This window comes from Lissotriton helveticus, chromosome 2_1 (genome assembly GCF_964261635.1).
Source record: "Lissotriton helveticus chromosome 2_1, aLisHel1.1, whole genome shotgun sequence".
Classification (NCBI taxonomy): Eukaryota; Metazoa; Chordata; class Amphibia; order Caudata; family Salamandridae; genus Lissotriton; species Lissotriton helveticus.
In genome coordinates this window covers 1,902,094,156-1,902,116,687 of record NC_136059.1, presented here as the reverse complement: position 1 = coordinate 1,902,116,687, position 22,532 = coordinate 1,902,094,156, and the positions used below count along the sequence as shown (strand labels likewise).

Below are 22,532 nucleotides of genomic sequence, written 5' to 3'. Positions count from 1 at the left end.
GGGGCCTGCTAAGTGTACGGGGAGGGGGCAGCAAGCACAATTTATGGTGTCTAAAGCGACCCTTTCCTGAGAGACAGCCCTGGAGACAGAGGATGTTTATTTCAAGGAAGTCCAGCGGCCTTCGCGTCTGGGCAGCATTTAGTAAAAAAACAAAAAAAAAAGTACAAATATTTAGAAGCATTTACATATGCATTTAATCCATCGTGCAAGTCTGTCATTGCACGCGGGTGGAATGTTTGTCTACTTGCTGTTTATTTTTGGCATCAACAGATGCAGGGAGGGTGACGCTCTGTGAAGGAGTGCAGCGTGGGACCCGTGGTGTACGTGGCTGTTAAGTAATGTTTTGGCTGAGATAACATTGCAAAGGCTGACGCATGGATGGTTCAAAACAGGCGCAATAACAAAACATGAATAGTGCGCATATAGTAGTTACTGCAACAAAACCTACAAAACCGCATAAAACCTAATAAAAAAAAAGAAAAAAGAGACAGGCTGTTATAAACAATGGAATTTACACACGTGCTTGTTGGTGATGTATTCGCCTACATCACTTATAAAACAAGACGGATTGAAGGCAGAGAAGGGGGGGAGGAGAAATGCGACATGGCGGGCAGGGGAGGGGGCGGAGTGGGGAGAGGGTGTTAAGCAGCAGGGGCCTTTGAAGTGAAGCTAAGCTTCACTTCAAAGGTGTGGGAGGAGTGCGGCTGGGGGAACAGACGGCGATTTGGTGATGTGCACGCGCATTTTAGGTCAATGCGCAAGCGCATTGACCTAAAAGCCACGGGCACAGCACCAAATCGCCGCAGTTAGGTAAACTTTGTTTAAAGCCCTATAGTCTCGCTCTGCTCAATGCGCATGCGCATTGACAGGCGAGACCTAAAAATATGGGCTGTGATGATTTAGACAGAGGCAGACAAAGGTTATAATGAGTGTCAGCACGGTGAATAAAACAAAGAGTTCCACTATCTTGTTGCAACAGATTATATATGCATTCATTTAAAAGATTATAACAATCAAGCATACTCCTACGATGCTAACGCTAACCTATGTGTCGAGGGTGTGAAGGTTTGGTCTGCCATGAAAACACCCTTCTGTGTGATCTAACCACTATACCTGTTGGGTAAGAGTGTAGTATCCTGTCTTGGTCACAAACTGGACACCCCTCACAGAGATGTCAGTCAGCTGTTAGGCAAAAGCTTCAGCATGCAAGGACCCCTCAAAGTCAACATAAGTGTCTCCTCTGTGCTGGGAAACAAAAGGCTATTCATAGAAAATTGAATCCTTGCCTCGGGCCGAGATTGTGATCAAGCAACCATTGTTTGTGTTCTACAGATATCTGTGTCGCCATATGGATGTAATAATAAACACATTTGTATTACGCACCTAATGCCAATGCATTGTGACAGTATTCTCACAAAGTATTTCATGTCAGCAAGGTCAGTGTTTCTACGAAACTAGTCCAAGTGTCACAAATGCAAATGTATATCAAACATCGATGTGGCAAAGAGAAGGCGACTTTAGGAAAAAGGATCGAGCACATGTAAGAATGACACTAATTCCTACAGGGCATAACTCCGGGCACATGACAACACATGGTATTCAAGAAACTGCTTATGTAATGGACACACCATGAAAGTGAGGAGTCTAATGCTGCAAAGCTAAAATAGCACAAGGATGAAAATGTTATGTGTGATCAATGGGCGCTTCTAAAGCTCTACACCTGCATGATGCACATTCATTCAGTGTATTCATTCTTGTCTCATAGGCTGCCATGGTTATTAACAGATGGACTTTTACAAAGATCTGTAAACATTTTAAGGTTTTACCTTGGGATGGTAGTATTCACTTTCTCATAATGGTGGCGATTGATCCCATCGCGTCAGAGGATCTTGCACATTTGTTAATTATAGTCTATTAAGGAAAATTTAAAATATGTTGAGATGACTCTGATTTAGATAAACAGTAATTTGTTAAATATACTAACTCGAAAAAGACAGTGAAGGTTTCAAGTGGAAAAAATAAAATCTGTGTCCTCTCAGTTGCAGAATTATAGTAAAGACTAACTCCTGGTGTTATTATTTGGCTAATCATACAACACTCAGAAGCATACATTGTGAATTATTGGCCTACCTGTGATACAACTGAACATCTGGAATAAAAAAGACAGTCCTTCAAACATAGAACAATTATAAATAAAAGGAAATTATGACAAATTGAACAATTGGCGTATGATCGAGAATATTATGTAGGCAAAAAAGATAGCAAAATATACAAGCCATGGCTACCAGTAGTGGTACAGAGCCAACAGCTTAAACCTGAAATGCATATCCCTAAAACTAAGGAAAAGCCTATATCAATTCATACTTTGTTTGCACGCCTTCTGAAAGGACCAATATTGATTAGGCTCATGATATAGATTCACAGTAAAAAAACAATTTGGACAGATTTATAGCTATAATTACATTGAATACCACTAGCTATGCCCCTGATGGGCTGCATACTATTCTTATTACATTTGGTCCATTAACATGGACCGAAATCATTTTACCTTTATTTAGATACTAGCAGCCCGTCCCGACGTTGTCCGGGTATGAAATAGAATGTGTGTAATGTGTGTATTTGGCAAGGGCAATTTATTTTACAATCTCGCGGTAGACAACATTTTTTGTTTCATTTGAATAGAGACGGAGAAGGGCCAGCTGCAGCCCTGGTTGATGTTAGCAGGCGCGTGTAATTGGGGTAGTGATCCGCCGCCTGAGCCCGGCTACAGCCCTGGTTGAAATTAGCAGGCGCATGTAATGTCGTTGAATGAGAGAGTTATCAGCCGCGGGTAAATCCGTTTAATGAGAGAGTTCAGTGACAACGAGTAGGAGAGGCTGCAGTAATTGTCCCCGCAGACACGCTCATTTGCGTGTTCCCCTGCTTGAGGCCCAGATGCAGGCCTGTTTGATGTTAGCAGGCGCGTGTTCCCCCACTTGAGGCCCAGCTGCAGCCCTGGTTGATGTTATCAGGCGCTTGTAAATAGTGCACTGATCCGCCGCCTGAGCCCGGCTAAAGCCCTGGTTGATGGTAGCAGGCGCGTCCAATTTCGTTGAATGAGAGAGTTCAGTAACAGCGCGCAGGAGAGGTTGCAGTAATGTTACTTAACAGGCCTCCAGCTGAACGCGTTTGTCATGCCCCCAGCATACGGCCACAGCAGACGATCTTCTGATTAATGTACGACCCACATGGCATGAAGGGCGGAACGTAGCACACGCCCCCAGCGTTTCTCACGCCCCCAGCGTCCCCCTTGATTCGGCGCAATTGCGTTCACATGGCATGAAGGCCGGACACACGCCCCCAGCGTTTCTCACGCCCCCAGCGTGCCCCTTGATGCTGTGCAGCAACGTAATTGGCGCTTGTATGTACGACTTACATGGCATGAAGGGCGGACACATGCCCCCAGCGTATGTCACGCCCCCAGCATTTGTCACGCCCCTAGCACACGCCCACAGCCCACGATGTGATGGCTGTACCACACGCCCCCAGCGTTAGTCACGCCCCCAGCCCACGGCCACAGCACAACGCAGACACGCCCACAAGGGACTACTTTGCTGGCACGGTTCTTTTACCTTTTTTATGGTGTCCTACGGTACAATTGTATGTCTTGCACTCTATGATTGTGATGAACACCACTGTTTCTTGAAAAGGCAATAAAAACAATTTTAAAAAAATGTATATGGTGGCTGTCTGCATAGCCTATGTCCTTCTGCTGCAACTGCCCTTTCCAACGCTGTATTGGGTGTTGTGATTGGTGCTGTGGTTACTGAGATTACCCGCCTCAAAGGTTTGGGCTCTCTCTTTATAATATTAGTATGGATATAGTTCAACTAAGATTGATCCACCATCTTGGCAAGGGTCAGTAATTCCACCAATATTTAAGAGGGAGTATATCGACTTATATCTTTACTAGATTCATCAGCCAAAATATATAGCTGATTAATTCTACAGAAATTAGAAGAATAGACCAAGGATCACGCTTTGAACCCAATACCTTTGCCCCAAACCTTACATTTGAGCTATTTAGATGACAATTTCTATACTTGTTTTGTGGGCTTTTGTGAAGCGTTTGATGTAGAGGACTGCCCCCGTTTATGGAGTAAACTTTGCTTGATGTCTTTAGGGCCTGCTTATAGTGTTGCATATAGAAACCTGGACTATGAACCAAATAAGAGAAAGAGGACAGCCCTCTTGTAAGATTAACGTTTCTAATAGCAATAACCCTGGGTTGTGTCATTGCTTTGATCTTCTTTACATTGTATCTGTCAAATTTACCCATCAAACCTTTATATGTTGCCGATTTGGTATTCTGGATCGTATGCTAGTTGGCCTTCAAGAGTGACTTGATACCTTTAGAACATACTGTAAGTCAAATAAACTTACCATTAAGGTAGATACAAGTCAAATAATGAGCTTTAGTAGTCATAATGCGACCTATACCTGGTGGCTAAAGAGTGTTAACAAGGGAAAAATCTTACAATATATAGTGTGTGTTTACGGGTAATTTGACCTGGAATTTGTCTCTGGAAATTGTACTGGCTAATACTTTAGCCATGATGGCTGAACCTGCCAGATTTGATACAATGTACTGAGCTAGGCCTCTGAGACCTTTGCCTAGAGATCATGCACAAAATTGTCCCAATTTTGCTGCATGTAGTGGCAGCCTTTGCTTTGGAAAAAACAAATTATAAAATCATAGAAAACATGTGCCTGAGAAAGGAGCTTTTAATGACCCAAGCAGTGGTAGTAGTGGCCCTGCATGTGGAGACGCTAAAGGTGTATTCCTAGGCAGGTTTAGTAGGGAAACTGAGGAGTCTATTGCTGCGTTGTTTCTGAACATTCATCAGCAGTGCTATGCAAAAAGAAGGTTAAGAGAGAGAGAGAGATCTTACAACATTAGATTTAAATCTTCTGATTGTTCATACAGAAATGATTGAGCACATCTGAATATTTAAAAATTGTTTGATTAATAACTCATCCCCCGCAAGTGTTACATGAGCTTGTGGCCGAATTAGTGGATGCCCAGGTATAATCCATTGGAGGCTAAGGTTGTCCTCGGTCCGAGATTTCTCATGGGTATATAAAGTCCTCATAGTTAACGCCCCCAGACTTGTGTATTAGCTTCAGGAATAAATCACCTTGATGAAAGAAACTGGAGGGACAGCGGGAGGGCCACGGCCAGCAGCCGATGGATGCCCATTTGTTACCCCCCTCCTCCCCCCACTTCTCCCGGCGCCCTGCGACTTTCTGTAGGGCAGCCTGTTGCAGCAGAAAGAGACCACCGATATTACCTGCATCCAGAGTGCTCCAAGATGCTTGCCTTCCCACCTGCAGTGGGAGTGGATTTAGGGGGTTGGAGGGACTTGCCTGCACTATCTCAGGTCACAACCCCCATATTGATGTTACTCTGATGGGGAGGAAAACTTACCTACATTCCTAGCTGGTGACAGAAGGCGGCAAGCTTGTAGGAGCTCATATTTTGCACTCTAATCGGTGAGGGCTTTCAAAACTACTTTGATGATAACGTGGGTACTGCTACCTCCCCACTTGTATAATGGAAAGCCTTTAAGGTGGTCATCAGGGGACATTGCTTGTCTGATTCTGTGGGAATCCTCAAGTCCCTCTTTCAGGACATTGTAGTACTTGAATGCCCCTGACTTTACCATTACTTCTTAGCAGCCCAACTTCAGTGGTTTGTGGGATGGTTCGCCCGAGAGACGCCCCAGATCTGCTGCCATTAACAGAACCCTCTAACTCACAACAACTGTAGACTCTGCTGCTTAACCCGAGGCGTGCCATCCAAAAAGGTCACCTTGACTTAACAGTTCTCCGGGCATGCTGGATGTGCGTTCTTACCACGGTGCGTGTTCGGTCACCTTATTCCCCGAATTTGCAGCTACAGGCATGCTTACACAATTGCAGGTTATTGAAGAAGGTCGCTTGCTGGAATGGAAGGTGGAGGGGTTATACACGGTGGTCACGTTGTACACTGATGGCATGCTAAGATCATTTGATGACCTATGTACTGACTATGATATACCGGTGGGACAATTTCTGCGGCTCCCTGATTGCAGCTATACATATAACTTGGGATTATAGAACCCAAGCCCCTCCCTAGGTGTGGCTACCTTTGAGGCACCTCCAACGTCCACCACCTAATTTCGGATCTCTGTGTGGCCAGCAGCGGTCGGTGGAGGACAGAGTGGCGGTGCGGGGGTAGGTGGGTACGAGACGGGAGACAAATAAAAAAAGGCTCCTAGAGTGCCCTGCGGCCAATCCTGATGCTGCTTTCATGCTGCTGAAAGCAGCGTCAGTATTATCCTAAGTTCCGATAATTTGCACTCCCACACAGACAAGGAGCCTGTGCCTACTCTCTCCAACCCAGCAATGCAACTGTGGTTGGAGAGAGCTTCACTGCACATGTGGGTTTGGCCGACCTGAGACGGCTGGCCAAACTAACATGCGCAGTGAAGGCATTGTCCAACACTCCCGTTCCAGCCTTTCACCACCCTGGCCCCGCCCCCAATATTTCCGCTTCTGCCTTTCACCACCCTGGCCTCGCCCCCAATCCTCTGTTCCGAAGGAAAAATAAAACGATAATAAACAAGAGTTTATCATCGTTTTATTTTTAATTTTTTGGGCTGGTGGCAAGGGGGGAAACGCTCCTCTACCATAGAGGAGGAGCCGCTTCTGTATGTGGCTTTGCGTGACGATGCCTACTCTCCCCTTGCAATACTATGGGACAGTTGGGAAGAAGACTCAGGAACCCCCATCTCAGATCGATATTGGGCCAATATGTGGGAAGTGGCACACAGAATTTCTCGCAATGCTCACTTTAAATTGATCCACTTCTATATCCGCCACTGAGTGTATCGCACCCCTTTGAAACTGTGTATATTTCCACCTTGCATCACCTTACTGCCCGGGCTGTCGCGTCACCCTGGGAGACATCCTCCATATGCTATGGTGCTGCCCCCACTTAACCTTCTGCTGGTCGGAGGTGGTGCGCCCCTTTGCAGAAACCACTGACTGTGCTCTGAGCCCTTCCCCCGGTTTTGTCTCCTACACCCACCTTGCTAAATGCAAAGTCACTAACCGCTTCATTGATCTAGCCTTACTGTTGGCTAAGCGTAAGATGACCATGCTATGGAAGACTACTGAGGCCCAGCGGGTTAAAAGTTGGCAGGCAGATGTGATACGGTGGCTGACCTGGGAGGGTATAGTGCTGGTCTGTGAGGCACAGTAGGGCAAACGCGCCCTAGAACAGGCAAGAGCTTGGGTTGTAATTCTTGCGGATTTCCAAGGAGGCAAGGCTGAGAGTGTAGGTGAGACCTCCAGTTAAATATTCCTTTAGCTACATTCCTTCTGTTAGCTGCTCCATAACCTGGTACCTTAACCCCTGGCTCTACTTGAGGCTCTCCTGACTTATTAGAAGGGTTTCTCATTGGTCTCCTTTCCTGTCATGATGTGCTTCCTGTGACATACCCCCTTTTGTCGTCATCACCTGATTTCTTCTCTTATCATGGGGGGAGGTAAGGAGGAGGATAGACATGCCGTGAGTAGGGGGTTCGGTTACGTAGTTGTTTGTTCACTTTTTATTTGTTTGCTTTTCTATGAGGAATATATCTCTACTAACACACGCTAAGTCATTGATCACTGGACCTTTAGTTGATGTAAAAACATTTCAACTTACAATGGTGATTTCTTTTACAATTTGCAATTATTGACTTCTGGCGTTCCTGACACTGAATGTTTAAACATCATACAAAGTAAGTGCATTGATACATATTTTTAATTTTAAACTGCTGTTTTGTACCAATAATGGTTTTTTTTAATAAATAAAACTGGAGGGACACAAAGATGGTCCCCGAGAAATTATTTATTTACTTACTTATCCCTGTAAGGTTATGGCACTCTGGCAGGCTCACCATACCTAGCTGTTTCGAATGCGGGTTGAGTGAGGGTAATTTGTTCCATGTGGTCTGTGATGGCCCGGTGATTGTGACTTACTGGACTACCATATTGACCACAGTTTTGAATGTACTGGGCAGGCCATTTGACCACTCGCCATGTACTGTCTTCTAAGTATACCGGGGGATCTCTGTGGCACCCACAGAGAGGATACTCTGGTTGGTATTGATACCATGGACAGATGTGCAAAATTAGAGAAACCCAGGCTGTCCTCACCAGTACAAGGCCATCTGGGAATGATTTACGACTATTTTACTATTCTTTTCAACTATGACGAAGAATGTCTCTCCTTCAGTTCTCACTCATAGTATTCTGCTTGACAAATGTTTTTTTCCCTATGTGCTATGTACCACGCTTGCTACCACTCCGTACATTTAATAAAGTATGATTTATAAAAATGTAAAAAAGACAAAAATACTTATCTCCTGCCATGAGATTCTTGCTGTTACTGATGAGTGTGTGTCACTGACACTGTGCCCCGTAGCACTAGTCCGGAAATTGGATTGCTAAAGCTGAATCTTTGCTAATGCGAACAACGATTCCATATAGTCTCACAAATTTTTTGGGTATTTCTCCTTGTTGCTTTTTACTGAAAATAAGTTTTGAAGCCAGTAAATGAATGTACGGTGTCAATTTGTTTATTGATTTAAAATCACGCACAAATGTAAATGAATTAACATGTACACCACCATCAAAAGATCCATACTAAAGAGGAGCAAGTGCATGCAAGACTAATAGACTCTCTAAAACCAGACAGCTATATTAAAAGAGGGGTAGAAATACAAAAATTTAAATTATGGGCACCTCTAGTGTGGGATAAACACCTTGGTGCCTGGCAGGAAATGAGGGTGGAGGGGCAGGGGGAGGGTAGGGTGGCAGCAGACCAAAAAGAAATACCACTTACCTGTTCCACCAGCCGTGTCTCTCCTCTCCTTCTTGAGTCCCGGTAACAGGAAGGACCCAGGCTCCCCATAGAAAATCCCAATTCTGCAATGCAGTATTGTGATTGGTTTGAGCGTGTGGATCAGCGCTCAGATGGGGACTTGGGGGCCTGAGCATGTTCCCCACCAAGCTGTTTAATACAACCCGGTGGGGAACATGCAAAGTGTGCATAACTGTTTGGCAGACCACGACTGCCGGTCAAGCAGTCATGGGCACTTGGAGTGTGCAAACCACTCCTCCCCTTGTGCCTCCAGCCCCGCCCCACCGTAACCTAGCCCCAAACCTGCGAAAAATAAAATGATAATGATTACGTTATTATCCTTTTATTTTTCCTTCTCAAAGAGCTATGGGGCGACGCTCCTCCACCTTAACAGAGGAGCCGCCCCAGGATAAACATCTCTTAAAGCTTACAAATTCCAAGTGTACCAAGGGGCACTTGAAAAGATGGACTTTGTGCTACAAAAAAACCTCATAACAGGAATATACCCACCGGCCTGAAGCTGCATTTGGGTATAGGAAACTTACATGAGCATTCTCAATAAAATGCTGTTTATTGTTAAACTGGAATCCTGTGACATGAATTTCCTGGGGTAAAAACCGGACATAAATATGGTGACATACTTATATGACACCACTATTTACAGGTGGTATCTTATCTAGTTAAGACCTAAGCTTGCCTCCTAGCAATCACACCCAGGTTACCATCTATTGTGTCCTATTCCTGTTGTGTACTGGTAATACACTTCAATCTTACAATCTGTGTGTGTGTTGCAGATGTCACTAAGCTCATGTACAAGCTCAAATATAATTGTCAGTGCAAAGTTTAGAATGTTTGTATCTTTAGCACTTAGCAGTAAAATAAGTGGTCACAAAATGTAGATTTAACAGCCACACCAATAATTTATAATTTTTGAATATTTTATTTCTAGATCTTCAGGAAGGCCAGAGCTGTGTCCCCTTCAATACTTTTCTTTGATGAAATTGATGCTTTAGCAGTAGAGCGAGGGAGGTAAGACTGACTTCCATGTTTCACTTTTTTTTGTAATCAATAAATGTTATTGAGTTATTCGTCGAGAGGATGGGCTATAGCCCAACAATGACCTGTAGGAGAGAAAGGATGACGTTCATACAAATAACCACATTTCTTCGATTAATCAACACCTGCCAAACATGCAGGCGAAACAATAAAAAAAAATGTGCAGACAGTTCTCTATCTCCAAACTAATACAAACAGCATAGTGATATCGATGTTCATATACAAACGGAGCAATATAGTCTGGTCAAAATGACGTATAGAGTAAAAAATTATCAAGCTCAAGGGGGCACCATTCAGGGGTCCGCATCCGGCAAGGGGGGGAAGCTCAATTCCTCGATATGTCGCCCATCGGGTCCAGATCTTCTGATGCTTTGCAGGGCATCCCAGAGCAAGGAACACTGCTATCTCGGCCCCCATACACCTATCTAACTCAGCCTTCCATTTACCCAAGGTTGGGGAGATGTTGCTTTCCATAGTTGTGCAATGTCCCTCTTGGCAATAGTCAGAGCCAGGAACAGTAAGTGCTGCTTGTATCTATTCCCCCCCAATGTCGTCAGTGCTATGTAGGAGGAAGAGTCGCGGGTCAAGTGGGAGCTCCCACAATAGTACCTCGTTCAGGCAGGACCGAATCCTGCGCCAAAAGGGTTGCAACGCCGCGCAGCTCCATACTGTATGCAGGAAAGTACCCTCCTCCCGGTCACACCTCAGACATGTGGGGGATTGGATAACTCCCATTCGCCAAAGTCGAGTCCGGGTATAATACTCCCGGTGTGTGTATTTAAACTGTATCATGTTTCACTTTTTGATGTGTTTGGTTGCACATCTGACTTCTGATGCACAGTATTAGAGTTATAACCCTTATTTCCCATGGCTTGACTACGGAAGGACAGCTAAACCATTTGCCCGAATGGCTGAATGGTTGCACACTTGAAGTTGTATTAATCAGTTAGGATCTCCTACATTTAGAAGGTCTTTTCAGGGGATGTCCTCCTTACGTGGTTTATCAATCAACCATCTGTTTGACAGAGATCGGCCTCCCTGCTCTGCTTGCACCTGAGCCGCATTAATAAGCCGCATTTATTAATGCGGATCAGGTGCAAGCGGAGCAGGGAGGCCGATCTCTGTCAAAAAGATGGTTAATTGATAAACCACATAAGGAGGACACCCCCTGAAAAGAGCGCTGTTATCACGACATACAATCGCATGCGCAACCCAGGCCCTGTTACATTTATACGGATGTATGACGGTACAACGCGTACCGTCACAACGCGTGCTGTTACAACGCGTCCCTTACAACGCAAGTCGTTACCACGACTTGCGTTGGGGGCGCGGATGTCGAATAGTATAATTTACTATTCTAACACCAGTCCCCGTGGACACTAGGGAAGGTGTTGGAATAGTAAATTTACTATTTTTAATCTTCTAGCGCCCTCCAGCGCAAGTCGTGGTAACGACTTGCGTTGTTACGGACGCGTCGTAACAGCACCGCGGTGAAACATCCGCGTTGTAACGGATGTTTCCCCATTTATACTAGTAGTTTTTAGAAAAAGAGTCTTTGGGTGTTCTTGCCTGATTGAATCTGCTCAATGACAGTCCATTTCAGATCATTTGTGGTGTGGTTCATTTGTAAGAAATGTTCAGTCATTCTGCTAGTACTTTTTTTGCACCTGATATTACTCCTGTGCTCGCAGATGTGCTGCTTCACTTTCCTGCTGGTCATCCCCGGGTACCTCAGGCCACATGGGCACGTGCTCAACTAAACTACGTTGATGGAATTACAGTTTGTGTGGGATCTTTGTGTCCAGATTTTATTCGGCTCAAGATCCAAGATCTTGGATGGGGTGGTTAAGTGGCAAACACTGCAGCTCCCGCATGGGAAGTGTCCTGTGACACTCGTAAGGCCCCAGGCATTGAGAACTGATGGGTTGGGATTGCCATCTGGTCTTTTCGGACACGTGTGTACTAAGGAGTCACAAAGGCTCCTAGCCCGTTTAAATGAAACAAGGGGCTTTTCCCAATTCATGTTGTTGGTCTGTAGTATTTTCCAATTTTTATTGATGGATTTTGTGACTGCATTGGCTGCTGTGCTGTATGTTGTCACACAGGTAAGAGGGGTCTCAGAAATGCCTAGGATTATCCTTAAGGAGGATTTCCCGGGGTTGATTTCTCGCTCTTTTTTGGCTTTTCTTCGTCAAAAAAAATCCAGATACCCATGATTTCTCAGTTTGTCTGACAGCTCAGCTGATTGGGTAAGGTAGACGTCCAATTTGCTACAATTCCTCCTGATGCGGAGGTACTGTCCATATGGCAAGTTTTCTCTCAGTGCCCTAGGATGGAAACTCCAAAAGATTGTTCTTGGCAGTTGGTTTGTAGTAAGATTTCGTTAGTAGTTTTCCATTTTCCTTGGAGACGATCACATCAAGGAAAACCATTTCCTTCCTGTCGCAAGCGTGGGTGACTATCTGAAAGAAACACGTAGTGATAGATTCCTTACCTTAGAATTACCCCCAGGCGCCAGACTGGATCCGGAAAGTTTTCATCAGCAGTACCCCTGCGCGTCGTAGGTGTCATCGTGCGGCTCTGCGTGCGTCGGTGTTGAGATGATGTCGCTAGAGCTACTTAGACGCGCCCATGCACGCTGACGTCAGTTCTTCTTTTTCCGCACCAGCAAGTGCAGATCCGGGAAGAGCAAGTACCCCCAGTCGCTTTTTGACTGAGTTTTTTTTTAGGCTTTTTGACTCAATTCTTTTGAGTCGATCGTCTCCTGGTGTCGTAGGGATGCCCGGCTTTAAGAACTGTGGGACTGTCACGTATGATGTCGGTGACGGACTCACACCGCGGGTGTCTCTACTGCCTGGAGCGCGATCGCGACTCCAAGACCTGCCCCGACTGCTGGGCCATGGCGCCAAAGACTTTGCGGGAGCGCTCTCGAAAGTTGCTGGAAGTCCAACTAGTCGGCTCCGCACCGCTCAAGGTCCGGATCCCATGGGAGGTCAAGGGATCAGTCGCGGAGCCGTCACCATTGTTCCTCTGGATCTAAGTCTTCGCATTCAGGGTCAGGTAAGTCGAGGCTTTCCAAGAAGAAGTTGAAGAAGCGTTGTCGCTCTTCGACTTCCCCTCGCCCGTCGCGTGACGTGGCTGAGGGTTCGGGTGGTGCCACCCCATGGCTCTGGCGGAGCCTGCAACTTTGCCACCGGCCTACCCACCCTTTCCGGGTCTGTCGGCGACGCCTGCCCAGGTGTAAGAGTTTCTTGCTGCCATGGCCCGACTCTTTGGGCTGTGTGGCCCCACCAGTGCTCCTACGGGCCCCGCGGGCCCGACTGGGGTTCCTGCCCTTCCATCGACGGCAGCTTCAGCCGGGGCGCCGCAGAACCCCACTCGGTTCCCGGGCGACACCGGTTTACCTCATTACACCACCACCGGTGTCGACCCCTCCTCTGATGTCGTCCGGTGCCACCGCCGACGTCAGTCCCAGTTTCAGCCCTGAACTGGACACGCACCGGATCGGCGTTGCTTCACGCCGATTGCAACGCCGATGGGGCCTTTTTACCCTTATGTCCGTCCTCCTTATTTTCAGCCTATTTCACAGACTTCGGAGGAAGGGGAGGACTGGGAGGGGTCTGAGAACCCTTTCACACTGTGTTATTATGATCCGGACTGGGCAGAGGATTTGGGGAATGCCTGTGGTCTTGACACCTCACCTGACCTTGGCATGCTGTCTCATCCTACTGTGGCTATGGAGGAGGGAGCCAGTTACGCAGTGGTGTTGCGTAGGGCGGCTGAGGCCCTCCACCTCGAACTCCCTACAGTGGCCATCAGGACTAACCTCCTGACAGAAGTGCTTCAGCCGGCGGCAACCTCTTCGGAGCCCTTGCTGCCTTTTAATGACGCACTTTCGGACATTCTTCTGGGCTCTTGGTCCAGGCCCAACACAGGTGCTCCTGTGGACAGGAACGTGCCTCGACGCCATCGTCGCTCCGGGTGACCCTCTCTTTCTCTCTTAACATCCCACTCCCGAGAGCTTGGTTGTCTAAGCGCTCTGGTTCCCAGAGCGCGTTCCCTTCCGCACCTCCGGATAGGGAATCCAAGAAGCTGGAGCAGCTTGGCAAGAAGCTGTTTTCATCTGCCAGCTTACGGGCTGCGGTCAGTGACTATCGCATGCTTCTTGGGCCGTTATTCCCACTCTGTGTGGGATACGGTTGCGCAGGTGCTGCCCAACTGTCCGGAGGAGGCATGGACAGTACTCTCCCACGCTATAGCAGCTGGGAGAGACGCAGCTAAGTTCACCATTCATTGTGGGCTTGATACCGCTGACTTGCTGGGCGGGGCGATTTCCGCGACGGTGGTGCTTCGGCGCCACACCTGGCTGAGGACAACTGGCTTCTCAGGGGATGTCCAGAACTCTCAGATTGACATGCCCTTTGATGGCATTCACCTTCTGCTTTTTGCTCCTTTCGTGGCCACGGATGGGGTGCCCCAACACGTTTGTTCCAGAGCCACAGGCCTGCGCAGCAACATCCTCAGCGCGGATGTTGAACCGTAGAGGCAGTTCTGGGGGCCAGCGGGCGGGTCAGTCCACCTCCAACCCCGCAGCATCCACTGCAAAGCCTTCCCATTTTGAACTTTCAGGGCCATCAAACGCCGGTGGGCGGCAGATTTCGCCATCATCTCCCCCACTGGCGCAACATCACATCGAACAAGTGGGTGCTGCAAATTGTCCGAAGGGGCTACTCCCTTCAGCCATGCCACCTCAGTACCACTGCATGTCAAGGAGACCCTCTTGCGCTTCTTCAGCATGAAGTCACGGCCCTCTTGGCCAAGGGAGCCATTGAGCGCGTTTCTGGGCCAGAAGTAGGTTGTGGTTGTTATTCTCACTACTTTCTGGTCCCCAAGAAGGGCAAGGGCCTACGTCCCATCTTGGATCTCAGGAAAGTCAACCGCTTTCTCCGGAAGGAGAAGTTCAAGATGTTAACGCTAGCTACGGTCTTGTCTGCCATCGACCCTGGAGACTGGATGGTAGCGTTGAACTTGTAGGATGCATATTTCCACATCCCCGTCCTGCCGGCTCACCGGTGTTACCTGTGGTTCACGGTAGGCCACCAGCACTTTCAGTTTACCGTGCTCCCCTTCGGCCTTACCAGCGCCCCTCAGGTGTTCACGAAAGTGATGGCGGTGGTTGCAGCTCATCTGCGCAGATCAGGGGGTTTCAGTCTTCCCTTTCGCGACGACTGATTGTTGAAAGCGTGTTCCCATCAATGTGCCGAAGTCGCACCTGACTCCCTCTCTAAAGCTCTTCTTCATCGGAGAGGTTCTGGACTCGGCGCAGTTTCGGGTTTATCCTCCCGAGCAGCGAGTCCGGGATATTCAGGCTATGGTTCCGATCTTTCAGCCTCTATCCCGGGTTTCTATCAGGATGACCCTCCGGCTACTGGGCCTGATGGCCTCCTGCATCCTGCTAGTAGATCATGCCAGATGGCATATGCGGGCTCTGCAGTGGGACCTGAAGTTCCAGTGGGCACAGTATCAAGGCAACCTGTTCGATCACGTCCAGATCTCGGAGGACACTGCCCGACAATTGCAGTGGTGGCTCACAAATCGCGATTGGGTCAATGATAGTCCCTCTCTCTTCCCCAACCGGAGCACACAGTTGTGACGGACGCGCCCCTTCTGGGATGGGGCGGCCACATGGGAGAGGCGGAGATCAGAGGACTCTGGTCTCTGACTGAGTCCCGGCTCCATATCAACCTTCTGGAGCTTCGGGTGATCCGACTTGCACTGAAGGCATTCTTTCCCTCTGTCATGGGGAGAGTAGTGCAGATGTTCACAGACAACACCACCGCCATGTGGTACTACAACAAACAGGGCGGGTGGGATTGTGGACCCTATGTCAGGAGGCTCTGCGCCTCTGGACTTGGTTGGAACATCAGAGAATTTCCCTGGTGGTTCAACACCTGGCAGGTTCTCTGAACACCAGGGCGGACAAACTCAGCCGCAGCTGCATAATGGATCACAAATGGGACGTGGCGCAAGGACTCTTTCAGCAGTGGGGAGAGCCTTGGTTAGATCTATTGCCACCGAAGAGAACGCGCAATGTCATCAGTTCTGCGCATTGGAATTTTCAAGGCGGCACTCGCTAGGCGACGCTTTTCATCGCAAGTGGAGTTGCAGTCTACTATACGCCTTGCCGTCTATACTAATTCAGAGTGCTGAAGAAGATCAAGTGCAGCCAGGCCCAAGTCGTTCTTGTGGCTCCGGACTGGACTCAAAGAGTATGGTATCCCGAGCTTCTCAGCATGGCTATCGATCACCCGATCGGACTGCCTCTTCGGGAGGATCTTCTGTCGCAGCAGCAGGGGACGGTCCTCCACCTGAACTTGTCCAGCCTCCACCTCCTTGCCTGGAGATTGAGGGGCGGCATTTGACGTCTTTTGACCTGCCTCCCCTTGTTTGTGATGTAATCTTGGCAGCCAGGCGTCCCTCCACTAAAACAGTATACGCCTGTAGGTGGAATACATTTGTGGCATGGTGCACAGCAAAGGCAGTGGATCCCCTTTCTGCCCCTCTTTCAAAGGTCCTTCTATTTCTCCTTTCTTTGGCCCAGCTCTGGGCACTATCAAGGGCGATCTCATGGCCATTTCAGCCTTTTTACGGCTTCCAGATCAGCCTTCCCTTTTCAAGTCCCCAGTTGTAAATAGATTCTTAAAAGGCATTACTCATCTTTTCCATCCTGTTCTTTTCATAATGCCTCAGTGGGACTTGAGCCTGGTTCTGACATATCTGATGTGTTCTCCCATTGAGCCACTTCAGAACTGTCTTCATTGTCTTATTACTTTAAAGACAGCTTTCCTGGTGGCTATCGCCGCTGCCAGAAGAGTGAGGGAGCTCCAGGCCCTTTCTTCTAAATCTCCTTTTCTCTCTGTCCATTCAGACAAAGTTGTTCTAAGGACTCGTCCATCTTTTCTGCCAAAGGTCGTCACTGCCTTTCACGTCGGACAGACCATCTATTTGCCTACCTTCTTTCCGCCTCTGCATCCCTCAAAAGAGGAAAAGCGACTCCACAGTCTGGACCCAAAATGTGCTCTCTCATTCCACCTCAACCGCACTCAACAGTTCCGGGTGGATGACCAGCTCTTTGTTGGCTATGTGGGCGCCAAAAAAGGTTGGGCCGTGAACAAGCGGACCATCTCTCGGTGGGTTGTTCTGTGCATTAAGGCTTGTTATTCTTTGGCTAAAAAGGAGCCTCCAGTGGGGCTACGCGCCCATTCTACCAGGGCGACAGCTGCCACTACTGCTTTGGGACGGGGAGTTCCCTTGCATGACATCTGTCAGGCAGGTACATGGGCCTCGCTGCACACGTTTACCAAGCATTACTGCCTGGATAGCCAAGTCCGGAGAGATGGCTTACATGGCAGTTCTGTTCTCCAGGACTTCCTGGTGTGATCTTGGTTCGCAGACCCACCACCGGGGTTGGTATTGCTGGGGTACCTATTCTAAACTAAGGAATCTATCACTACGTGTTTCTTTCAGATGCACAAGTTACTTACCTTTGGTAAGTATATATCTGTAAGAAACATTAGTAGTGATAGATTCCTTACCACCCCACCCATCCTCCCCGTTCTGTGAACTGATTTCTAGAGTTAAGGTCATCCCTTTCAGGGCCCTGGTTTCATGGCACCAGTGGTCCGTTTTTTGCATGGCTCTGCGATCCTGGTGCGGAAAGTCGCGTACAGAACTAACGTCAGCACGCATGGGCGCGTCTAAGTAGCTCCAGTGACATCATCTCAGCGACGACGATGCCAACGTCCCACGCGGAGCCGCACGACGACAGCTACCGACGCTCAGGGGTACTGCTGACGAAAACTTTCCAGATCCAGTCTGACGCCTGGGGGTAATTCTAAGGTAAGGAATCTATCACTACTGATGTTTTTTACAGATATATTGTTACTGAAGGTAACGCTTCAGGTTGACATCACAGTTGTTTATCCATTGTAGAAAATCAGACAGGGTATGTTCCGGTCCTTGCCAAATGAGAAGGACGTTGTCAATATATCTCTTCCAAAAAGAGATAAATGACCTGAAATGGTGGCCTTCATCCAGAATGTACTTTTGCTCAAAATCATATATGTATAACCCGGCTACACTTGGGGCAAAAGTGCTGCCCATTAAAATCCCTGTATTTGGAGGAATAGGTCTCCCTCATATTCAAAATAGTTTCGCTTTAGTGCCAGTGTAGCTCACTCTATAATGAATTGTCTGGGAGTCTGGTAGTCCCAGTCGGTCTCTGCCAGTGCCTTGCCTAGCACCCTGATGGTATCGTCTTGTGGGATGCTGGCACTATGACGAGGGTCACCAGGATAGTGGAGTCCACATCCACTGTCAAGTTGTGACAAAAGACTCTCAGAATCCTTGCGATAAGTTGGAGCAAGTTGTATCAATGGCTTCAGGAACAAATCGCACAAGCGCGATAATGGCTCCAATAGAGATCCAATCCCCGAGACTATGGGATGTCCCGGGGGAGGGGTTCTGTTTTTGTGCTTCTTGGGTAGGGTGCATAAGTACGGAATTATCCCCTTACCCGTAGTCAGAAATTCTGCTTCATATTTGGAAATATACCTGTTGGTTTCTGCACAATTCACCAAATTACCACTCTGAGATGTCAGTTCAGATGTGGGATTGGAGGTAAGGGGGGGTTGAATTTTTATAGTCATTCAGCATACGTCTATATTCCTTATCATATTCCATCTTCACCCCCAACCCCTTGTCGGCAGGTTTGATCAGAATGGAGGTGTTAGCCTGCATGTCTTTACGGGCTTTGAATTCTGCAGTGCTCAAATTACTGAATTTTCCTTTGTCTTCAAATTTTTCAATATCGTTAAACACTGCCTGCTCAAAAGTCAAGGTCTCAACTGGTGTGGTGTGAGGTGGTGGACTAAAGGAGATTTAAGTCTTAGCCCTGTTTCGCCCGTGTGGTTGGTATCTCCCATGGTTTCTTGTTTCTCAAAATAGGCCTTAAGCCTCAACTTCCTAAAGAAGTCGGACAGTCCGCAATGTAATTTGAACTTGTTGAGGTGGGCCGTGGGTACAAAACCCAGGCCCTTGTTGAGTACCTTCTCTTCTGTGGGTGTTAAACTCACTGTGGACAGATTGGTGATCAGAGTCACTGGTTGCTTGCCCCTGCCTGCTGTTCCCGCGATTTGCTTCTGGTATTGTTCCCAACTGGGTCGTTTTCTTTCCAATGAACCTGGTTCGAACCTCTTCTCTCTCTCTCCTGCCTCTCCCTAAAAAAGGGGGCCTGGACGTGTTCTGAGGAAAGAGTGGGGCCTGCATGAAAGCTGGGTTCCAGCTCATCATTGGGTACTGTTGGTGTGGGGGTAAATTGGTTAGGGAAACCTCCTCCCCCTGATATTGGAAGAGGGTGCCAGGGTTGTTGCGGGTTGTGAAATCTATTCTTCCCCCTTTGTTTGGATTTGTAACTTCCCCCACTAGACCCACTGTTGGTGGAGGCATCATCCTCTGATAGGTCTGAGTTGTTAGTGTTTTTCGTGGGAGGAGTATAATCAGGGTCTGCATAAGGATAAACTTTGTTAAATGAGAAGCGTTTCAGGTCTTTCTGAAATTTTAGAATCTCAGATTGTGTCAAATTCTCCTTATATTCGTTAACTTCTCTATTCAATTCATCCAGTATCTTTTTATATGCAGTCAGTGTGGTCTTAAAATGGGGTTCAGTAAGTTGTATCTCATCTAGCATGATGTCCTCAGTGCAGTTTTTATGATGAGGACTAGCCAGTCGTGTGTACACTGCCACGCGATCTGGGCCCATTCCTTTCTGAAGGTCGCATCCTCTAGAAAAATGCGAGGTGCCTTTGTTACTAGAAGACCCTTAGGAGCCGTGTTGTTGCGCAGATACTCAGTTAAGATGGTTCCGTGCAGAATAGATTTTTTTCTATCGGGTTTCTGCTCAGTTAGTTTTTCCCATACCATAAACTGTGAAATGGTCTGAGCTATGGAGGGGTCAGCGAATAGAGATGGGCCTGCCAGAATGGCATCACCTCTGCATCACTGAAAGTTAAGCCTTGATTCTCCATCGCAATGCCGGATTAATTCAGTGGTTCACCTCTTTTATGAAAGTTAGAGAACTCTCACAGCTGCACGCTGCCACATTATATCGAATCAAAAGGAGAGTAAGGGAATATTAGTGGAGCCACTCTTGGTCCCTTTGTAATATGTAAATAAACAAACAACAAAAGAGTGATTCCAAACAAGGAGCTTGCACGAGGAGTTACATCTGTTTTTTAAAAGATCCCTCACTCACCAACCTGGGTGGTGACATGCTTCATCATTGGGATCCCACCCGAGGGGCCGAATGTCAGTGCAGTCAGTGAAAGTGAAAGGTTAAATTTGTCTTTACTTATCCCGAATATTTTTATTGGTGGAGAAGTAAGACAAGGTTAAAATATGGTTAAAGTGGATGTAAATACTGGTTAAATTGGCCAGTCACATCCTAATGTGGAAGTGCAATTAGCGGTCTACATGTTTCAGCCTCCGGTTGCAAGTAGCAAGGCTTTCTTCAGGACCAGAATGCCACGGGTGGGCACACGCTAACGAGCACCCTCACCTGTGACACCTAAATACTGCAAGACTTATGGTTTACAGTGGGCCTACAGCAATTTCTGAAAGCAAAACAATTCTGAAAAACAAAACACAAATAGAAACAAATATTCTCAACCTAGATCTTCTGATATCACACTCTTCATGCCCCTTGTCACAAATCCACCTCCCACCCCTTAAAGTCCCCTATATGTCACCCTTCGGCTCCATATTTACTCCCATTTCCGGGGGAAGCCTCTTCTTTAATAAACCAAGTTCTCGGCTGCACTACACCTGTCTAGATTGGATTTCCATTGTCTTATCCTCGTGGGAGGTTTGCTCCCCAGGCCCTGGCAATGTCCTTCTTGGCCACCATTGATGCCGCCATGAGCCATATTTTTTTATACTTTTGCCAAGTTTGCTGGACTCGAACGGTATATCTTGGCTTATTACTTCTGACATAGTTCGTTTTCCCCTGCCCAATATTTCTGTATGACCGGGCATCCCCAAATGATATGAAATAAGGTGCCCCTGTGGTTGCACCTTCTAGTGCATTGATCGGGGTGACTACGTCCTATCTTGTGCAGCAGTGTTCTGGAGTAATAGAATCTATGCAAGATTCTGAGCTAGAACTGCCGAAATCTCGCTCTAATCGCTACCTCTCTGGGGCTTTGTATCGCTTCTGTCCAATCATCGTCCTCTAGCAACCCTATATCCCCCTCCCAAGCCTCCCTTAGGGCTCTCAACGGATCAGGTGAAATATTGATTATTTCCTTATATATTACAGATGTGGCCTTTTCATAGATCGGATCCAATAGCAGCCTATCCTCCAAGGTGGAGTACCGTGGTAGTTGGTCCCCTTCTTGAATATATCTACGAAGTGTATGTCCTAGTTGCATATATCTGTATCTTTCTGAGACCGCGGAAAGGGTGCCGAAAAGGTCGGAAGAGACCCAGCCAGCTGAACCAACACCGACATTCAGATCAAAGGGAGGCACACCAAAGCAGGGAGCCAGGACAGAGCCTAGGCGCACAGAGAGAGAAAGAATGCCTCAACCCCAACAGGGTCAATCTCAGCAGCATCCAAGGAATCAAACAGAATTCGCAACCATTTACCCTCCCAAAGAGAAAACCATAACCAAACTCAAAGAAAGGGCACAGCACAGAGAAGTAGTAAAATCCTGATAAGAAAAGGCAACTCTGTTCTAAGCCGCCACCAACGATGCACACACCAAGACCGCATGCATATGGCACACCCACATCACTTCTACGCACCCCAAGAAGGTGAAGGAGCCAACTGGATCCAATGCTAGAGGAGCGCCACCCAAACACCAGTCAAGGGCGCGGACACCAGAACAGACTAACAAGACACAGTCTGAAGGCTACATGCAGCAGCAGCTTAAACCAAGGCCAACATTCCAACGCAGACCAAAGGGGAAACAACCCCGCACCAGGACTCCGAGAAAAACGATGCTGACAGGATCCCAGATCACAGTCCATTGTTCGCATGAGTACAGCAAAAAAGTTCTTCAAAAAAATGTACGTCCAGTAACTGTTACAAACTCTCGATTCGTAGATAATACATATTCCATACGACTAATTCTTTTTTTTAATGTATCATAACATCCAACAACAACACAGGACTGCACAAGAGGTATGGAACATCGGGAAGCAACTGAAGAACCATCCAAGAACCAACCAGGCCTGACCTCACTCCACTTCTGAGACCCGACGAGAACAGGTGCAATTAAAAGTGAAAGAGGCCTGAGGCCCAACTGGCAACTTTGAGAATGCCAACATCACTTCACGCAAAGGAGCATTCGCCAGCAACGAACCAGGCTACCGTGACATAAGTCAAACGGATCCCTGAGCAGGAAAAAATGTGTGGCAGCACCAATATGAATGTACCCAATGAAGCTTGGTTCTGCTTCGAGAGCCGTGAAAGGGACCCGTAAAG

General features: G+C 47.5%; 1 protein-coding gene across 1 annotated transcript in view; it reads left to right on the top strand.

Annotated features, from left to right (window-relative positions):
* AFG2A (AAA ATPase AFG2A) overlaps nt 1-22,532 on the top strand; it is a 1,761,034-nt gene that overhangs the window by 768,422 nt on the left and 970,080 nt on the right. The window contains exon 13 of the mRNA XM_078676815.1: nt 9,882-9,961. Within this exon, the coding sequence (XP_078532941.1) occupies nt 9,882-9,961 (80 nt within the window). The remainder of the gene's footprint in view (nt 1-9,881; nt 9,962-22,532) is intronic.